Raw genomic sequence first — 8,089 nt, 5'->3', positions numbered from 1 at the left:
TGGTGGCCCAGTCGCAGCCCGGGGGGGGGGAGGGGGAGGGATGCGCGCGCGTATGGCTGGAGGTAGGGGATGGAGGCGCATAGGAAGGAGGTGGGGTGCGCGAGGCCACTATGTATGCGTGTTTGCCAGCATGGCATGCGAACCAGCCGAAAGTTCGGCCGGTGCACCGCACCCAATCGTTTCCCTTTATTTTATGGATCTTTGAGACGAGGCTATCTTATTCCTACATGCATGGGTATGTACCTAGTAATTTTTCTTGAATAAATATCAAAACTCTTGGGAAAATCTTCCATCCAAACAGGGATTTAGTTTTGAACCGGCCAGCTAAAAATCATATGAATAAAAAATATATTCAAATTTGATAGAAAATAATTTAAAGAGTGATTTTTAGTTTGGAAAGGACATAAACAACTGAGAGAATTTTGAGTATGTCATAATTTGTCCAATTCATTATTTTAGGGAAACTATTGTATAAATATAGGAACTCAAATTTGTATCTACGGTAACTAGAACCCAAGGGATGGAATTGTAGATCCACTCCCCAAACTAAGCGCGCAAGGCTAACTTCCTAATTAGTCCAACTTGTCATCAACCCGTGCACCTGCACGTTCTAGAAATTTATGTTAGACATATCATCATTAAGAAGTGATTTTCTTTAATCCATGTATCAATGAGAAGCTATATAGAAGACGAAAATTGGCATAAGCTCTTTCTCTAAAAATCCTCCTTGTATTCAAGACCAAGTAGCATGGCACGTTAACATAGGAAACCCATAGAAAATAAGGATATATCATCTATTATTATATGTTGGAGTCATGTGCAAATTCTTTCCATGGAATTCCTTGGAAAGTACAAACTATGTCATATTATGTTGATTATAGTTCGACAAAATGTCTGACTTGAGAAAGAACTAACCATGTTTGACTTATGGAAGATGTAAGGCGACTAAATATTTCTGACACCACATGAGAGTAAGATTCAAAGTTCTATATCAAACCTTAGTAATTCAATATGAAGATTCATAGGCATTAAGAGAACACAAATGGATGTGCTCATAGTATGGTTGATATAGACATCGATAGTAATAAATCTACATGAATTTTAAGTGCAATTGTACCATGATGGTTTAGTAATCCAGATCCTAACATCCCTGCTAGTTTAGGCGAGCTAACCTTGGTTGAGAGACATGAACACAACTTATGCTTTATGCAAGAATAATGTATAAAAACAGCCCGCGTCACTGTACTATCTCTATAGAGAGGAAGTTCCATGGGTAACACCGAACATGCCCTCGAATAACTTAATACGCCCTCCATTTCCATATGAATTCAGTGATGTAATTTTTTTCTCCCGCCGCAATCGGTCTCATTGGTTAAATTTACGGTCAAACTTGAATCTCGGAAAGCGCGGGTGCACAATATTATGGAATGGAGGGAGTATATGATTTCTTGCTGCATCCATCAACTAACCAAATATTTCTGTCAGTAATAAATTATTAATTCTGCTATTAGAACAAATAATTAACTATTCATAATTAACATGAGTATTTATCTTCTCGTCTCAGATTTTTAAGCAATATCTGTTGTATTTGTTCAAAATACTTAGAAGACTAATAACAGATCCGAAAGATCATAGTGATGAAAGTAATTTGTGGAAAGCCATATAACCTCAAAAAGGTGATTAGCATTGCATATGAGGCTTCCAACTATACGCATCTCCCCTTTTATCAAGTAAAGATTACAGCCAAAAGATGAAATGATAGATGGAAAAAACAACCATTAAATGCAGAACATGAATAATTAAGCTTGTTCATGGCATATTTTTGGCTGAACCAAGTACGTAGGCTTTCTTGAAGAAACATACTTCCTATTTTGTTTGCACGTAACGATAGCAAATACTACTGTAGTGTCAAAAACGTTCTTGTATTATGGGACAGAGGGAGTAGTTTATATGCACAATAGTTAGTTTCTTCGTTGGAGGACAACTGACTTTGGATAACAGAAATACCGTTCAGATTATAAAATCATGCATGTCTTATCTTAACAGGGATGAAGAAGACTGGCAATTGCGTAGTTGTGTATGGAGATGTATATGCACGGCTCATATAATCGGGATAAAAAATTCTAATCAAAATTAATCACCTGCATAACTCAACGTGAAGTGTGACTTAGCCCCATACTCTGAACCTGGAGCAATACTGTACACACGCTAATTTGCCTACTTCGTGTAATTGATTTAAGTGACAGGAACACTAACCCAAGCAAACATACAGTGCCCCACTTGATTAACAAATGAGCAATTTTGATAAGACACAAACCAATCAGATGGTTCTGATCAAGGGGTTCACTCATCGGAAGTATATTAATTTCAATGGAATCGGTATGAAGAAACTATACCCACTTTATGTGATAAGAAAAGAAAATGCATATCTACATGCAATCTGTTGGGTAACAAATCAAGTTTCTCAGGTATCGACATTGGCCATGCCTCAACCTCCAATAATATTTCACCTGCAGGGTAATGACATCCAAAGCCATCATGTTTCATCTGTCCACCCAATGCAGCATACTATGCTTCAAATAAACAAATATCAAAGTAATCTTGCGAACAACCTTTAGAACACAGCAGCGTTTTAATCTAATAGAGAATTGCTTATTGCACATGCACTTGGAGACGTGTGATTCGGTCGGGTGCGTCTATAAGAAGCACATGGGGCATCTGTGCCCTTAGGTGTGCTATTGTGCAGTCGTAGGACAAATCGATCAGGGTGTTGGGTGTAAGTACGTCAATGTGCATTTTCTTGCCGGAATAGAATTGCTAGTTACCCTTCGGAAAGATCAATCCAGCAGCCTGCTTCCTCATGGACCTTTGCTTCTCAGGGAAACCAATCTACATCTACCTATGTGGGTGTCATACACTCCTAAAGTACAGGCCCAAAGAATCGCATCATATATCTCGCCAGAAATACTTGGCGTTCGCTAGACAGATCCCTGCGTGACTGAGATGGCTGCACAGTCGAGTTCGTTGTAGTTCACACAGTCTTGTCGCCGTCGCACGCATCGCACTGTCTTTACCGAGCGTCTGCAAGCCAATGCACGCTGCCGCCTCCGGCCGTCCGGCATTGAAGACCAGCATGAATATGGATACTGGCTAGCTTGCATCCCTCATCAATCTCCAACTCCGATCACTATATACATGTCAACTTGCAGCCCTTAACTTTATCATCGAAGCTTAGGTCTTGTGCAACATCTTTTGAAATTCAATAATTAGGGCAGCAGGTGGCATGCGGGAAGAGGATGGGGTGACGCGGAGGTAATTAAGGGATTTCCAAGAGATTTTTTTCACGGAACTCAAAAGACTATGGTATGAAATAAGATTGCACGTGGGATAGTCTCCAAGGATGTGGATGCCCAGACATCTACTAAATTATCAAGATTAATGTGGGAGTCTTTTTTTTCATAGAAACTCAAAAGATTTTTTAGGGAATAGGCTCGTACGTGCTATAGTCTGCAAGGACTCTTGACGTCCTTCATCTGATGGATGCCGGTAACTAATAGACAGATCCTACGAACAGTTTTACTTAATTCTTAGGATTAACTTGGAAGCTCGTATGGTGCCTCCAATTAGTAAATATAAGATATAAGATTCCAGATATGGACAAAAAAAGTCGTTCGGCTATAGTGCTTCTATTTTGTGCTTTTTTTTCCTTTTCCACCAATTGACCGTCCTTATATTAAAGGATTATTGTGATCCTTGTTTTCATCTGAATCTTCATAGCCCTTTCAGAGTATCTCGGCAACATAGGAAGTAAGCCCCACAACCCAAAGCGGTGAAGAACAAATAGAATTTGCTACAAAAGCCGGCTAATGGGGGTATTCCTGCGTATGAGAACATTGTACTGGAACTATGGCGAGTGCACAAATCCGCTATATATTTGACACGGGTTTGCCGTAATGCTGGAACTATGGCGAGTGCATCTATCGTCATTGATGCGTAATATATACCAGTTTACAGTACTTCAGCATATGAAAATATCATTTAGCGTAACAATTTAAAATGGTCATCTAACAAGTAGAAAAAATATGGTATACTATAAGCTATTTTTGGATAACTAAAAGAGAAAAAATGAGTGTATATCCGAAACCAGACTAATTCTATGAGGTAAATCAAGAATTCTTTGTAGAAAATCACATGGAAATCACATGTAGATTGCCGATTGTGGCATGGGCCAGAATTACTGCAGTGTCCAGGGGAAACAGCAATGGAAATAGTGATGGTAGAGGAATGTGACGGCGACGCAATCAGTAAAATGGTGCAGTTCTAGATGCCAGTAGGGAGGAAGCCAATGGGAGCGGTGTTCGCCTGGCAAGCGCGTGCTGATCTGGTGACTGTAAACGGGCATGTTTTTTTTGTGAGAAAAAACGTCATGTGTTTGCATTACACTGCTATGCTACCTACGACCTCAGAAATAACCCTACGTAATACAGCTCGGGTTTGGCGCTAAAAAGTTGTCACATATAGATCTAGGCCATGTTCGGAATTTCTCCGCTCCTCCACTCCACGGAGTTGGTGGAGCTCGGTTTTGGCAGCTCCGTCAAAAGTGAGCTGAAGTCTGGCCCGCTGCGGGACCAAAGTTAGAGGAGCGGAGAGGAACCGAATGAGGCATATCTGCGGTTGGCTTGTCAATTTGGGGTGAACAAAAGAAAATGGGATAAATTTTGTTATAATGCCATTACTAGGTGGTAACATGTGGCCGAAATGTTTTAATGGGACACAATCCATCAAAACATGCATAGTTTAGGAGTTTTTTTCCAGAAAAAAGGTTCCTCTATTCCCAGAGAAGTAAAATATTATTTTAAACTATTGAAGGATAAGTCTCCCAGACTCTGCCTTGCGCGCACAATCAAATTTATTCAAACAATGTTCAAGACATCTAGGTCAAATGGCTTACAAAATGCGAAAAAGTGCCACGGAAGGTTAGTTGTTGCGCTTACATCTTATCATAAAAACACAAATGACAAACAATACAAACAACAGAGTTATCAGTCGGGCAAGAAAACAACACCTTCAGGAAGGTAGGAATGCCCATATGACAATGTTGCTTGAACCACCCAGTGAAGGATTGAAAAAGGTGTTTTCACCTAGGGCACTCCTCTACCACCAGCCTAACCCAATTAGTGATGGTTAGATCACTCGAGGCATCATGATACTTAAGGATAATGCCTTCAAGAAGGACATGGCACACAAGTGTTGTTGTTGATCAACCAATGAAGGTCATACAGAGGCTTTTGCTCTCGAGCTAAAAAAGCCAACATAACTTGACCCAGCCAGTGGAGGCCAGGTTGCATAGATTCTCCCACGGTCATGGCAACTGAAGCAGTTGCCAACTGTAGGAGGTAGATAGGTGAACAATAGACACTCAAATGTGCGCTAGTGTTGCGCCGGCACAGAGTGCGTCAAAAATGCCAAAGCACTACTTGCTGCTACTGCACTATCCCAAGCTTCCATAGCATCAACGTCGCTGGATAGCCACCATAGAGGGAGAATGGCCAGAGCCAACGTCCACGACAAGCAATATATGGACCAGCCTCCGGCAGCAGAGGTAGGACTCAGATCAGATCCTCATTGATGGGCGGCCACCACAGAGGTAGATAGACAAGATCCCACACCATTGCCACACCTTTGACTGAGGGAGCCTCCAACAACGTAAGTGGCAGTCGAAGGGGGAAGGCGAGCATGACGTTTTCCTACATAGATGCATGTTTCCGAAAGGCGGGTATAGGATAAGAGCCAATCTTTGGAACGTTTACTTACACTCTAGCTCAAATTTCGGTAGAAATTTTCCTTTTTTGTTCCACTCTTTTTCATGTTAATATGAAAATTAGGGTTTAAATTAAGTATATCACCTATCATAAAAAAACTCAGATTGGACTATTATCTATTGCAGTACGCAAATCAAAAGCACCTTCAGGCGGATCTTCCGGTCGTCAAGCTTGTAGATAGTGGAGAAGTCACAGAAGGGACTATGTTAATATGCTTGAGGCGAGCCCTTACTCAACACTCCGCTCTGCAAGCACATGATGGGCATTGGGCTTGCGATTTCAGTGGAATTATGTTCATTATGCCTATATTGGTGTGTATTTTGTTTACGCATAACATTATATTTTGACTTTATTTCATGAAATATATTTCATAGTTAGTTGGTGGATATTTCTAGGAGAAAGAACAAGATCTATTTGTTGGAATGTGAATCTAACTATTAAATAGATAATTTTTAGCAATTAGTTGCATTTTAATTAACTCTTTCAAAGGAGTTATATATGTACTGCCAGAAATTATATACTAGTAAAAAAGACTTACTTATGCTAGGAAGCTTTTTCATGTCACTTCCTTTTGTAATTCTTAATGACCTTCTAATTGTGATGCAACCTATATTATCCATGCACGAGATACATCATGGTTTTGACCAACCTAGTCTAATAGTTTCAAATGTTGGAGGGTTCAATTTAATTTTGGTTGTTAATATTCCTAAACTAATTTTCAAGAGTTTCATACCATGGTTAGTCTATGAGCAACATTATGGTGATGATATTCTTCTGCAGATATTTGCTCTTCATGTTACTGGATCACTCAATACTGTCCTTTCAACAGAACATCAACGTGAGATTTGTCGCTATATTTACAACCATCAGGCATGCAACATCAGTTCTAGTAATTTATACTAGCAGTCTATTTATGCCATATGTGTATTACTATTCCATGGTACAGAAAAATATGACATAATTTTATGTCTTGTACTTCATGTAGAATGAAGATGGTGGTTGGGGCACGCAAGTGTCGACGCCAAGCACCATGTTGGGATCATGCTTAAACTATGTTACCTTGAAGCTTCTCGATGAAGTGAAAAATGAAGCCTTGACCAAGGGACGTGCCTGGATTCTATCACATGGAAGTGCAGTTGCAATACCACAATGGGGAAAGATATGGCTCTCGGTATGCACTGAAGCACAGACAATATAATATGTGTCTCCTTAGGCATGGGCAAGGAGGCCCATTTCTTTCATACACACAATAACTTCCATAATTATCAAGGGATTTTTTAAACCACTTAAATTTGAAGTCTAACTTTTTCCCTAACTATGTTTAACAAAGTTAGTGCAGTTCAAAAGGTAAATATAATGCGTTTTACCAGAAACTTTTGTGTATGCAGTGGATTGTTAATAAATAATCCAACCAATTAAATTTTCCTAGTAACCATTATTTCTGGGCTAAGGAGAGTTTAATGAAAGGAATTGTTGTTTTGCAAATGAAGGTGGTCGGTTTGTATGAATGGTGTGGAAATAATTCGATCATTCCTGAATTATGGCTTGTCCCACATTTTCTTCCAATTCATCCAGGTATTTGTTATTTTGTGAGAGTAAATATTATTGAATCTTCAACATATGTAATTTCCCTCACTACAAAATGTGCATTGACTTGCTAAGTTTTTCCTTACTATCTATCTTATCCTTGTTGTTTTCATACATCCATCATTCAATTTTCTTGATTTTCTCCTTGCTAGTTTTACACCATACATGACCATATTGAGATGTTCATGCATGCATGTATTGTCTATTAACTGCGTCACTAATTTTGATTAAATTTTACAAAATTACAGGGAGAATGTTAACAATATAAGAAAAGTATTTATTCCAAGCTGATGTTTCCATAAACTATAGATACATGGAAAATATTTTAGTAGACTCAAACTTCATCGAATCCATTATTCATTGGAATTGATATCTGGAATTCAACATATTAAAATGGTAATACAAAATAGAACATAATTGTAATGCAGCATAATAAATGCAAATATATAAATGATTGATAACTTTAAAACTTCACATATAACTTTGTGAAATGTTTTGGATCATTTATGACCACTTTATTTGTCTAGGTGATAGAAAAATAGTGTGCTGCCCTGGGGGATAGTTATCCCCCCACCCTGGGGCCACCTTACGATCATTGCACCTTATTAGAATGTTACCAGTGGAAATATATATGGTCACACGAATTCCTAGGATGACATGGACAGTGGTTGTAGGACAAC

At 39.0% G+C, this 8,089-nt stretch overlaps 1 protein-coding gene across 3 annotated transcripts in view; it reads left to right on the top strand.

The window, feature by feature from the left end:
* LOC123083663 (achilleol B synthase) overlaps positions 1-8,089 on the top strand; it is a 29,465-nt gene that overhangs the window by 7,145 nt on the left and 14,231 nt on the right. For all 3 annotated transcript variants that reach the window (XR_006439350.1, XM_044505635.1, XM_044505634.1), the window contains exons 2-5: positions 5,948-6,133; positions 6,603-6,692; positions 6,808-6,993; positions 7,313-7,397. Coding sequence is in view for 2 of the 3 variants with exons in the window: in XM_044505635.1 (XP_044361570.1) it covers positions 5,948-6,133; positions 6,603-6,692; positions 6,808-6,993; positions 7,313-7,397 (547 nt within the window). In the remaining variant the exon portion in view is untranslated. The remainder of the gene's footprint in view (positions 1-5,947; positions 6,134-6,602; positions 6,693-6,807; positions 6,994-7,312; positions 7,398-8,089) is intronic.

Source organism: Triticum aestivum, chromosome 4A, assembly GCF_018294505.1.
Source record: "Triticum aestivum cultivar Chinese Spring chromosome 4A, IWGSC CS RefSeq v2.1, whole genome shotgun sequence".
Classification (NCBI taxonomy): Eukaryota; Viridiplantae; Streptophyta; class Magnoliopsida; order Poales; family Poaceae; genus Triticum; species Triticum aestivum.
This window is presented reverse-complemented; position numbering and strand designations above follow the sequence as displayed.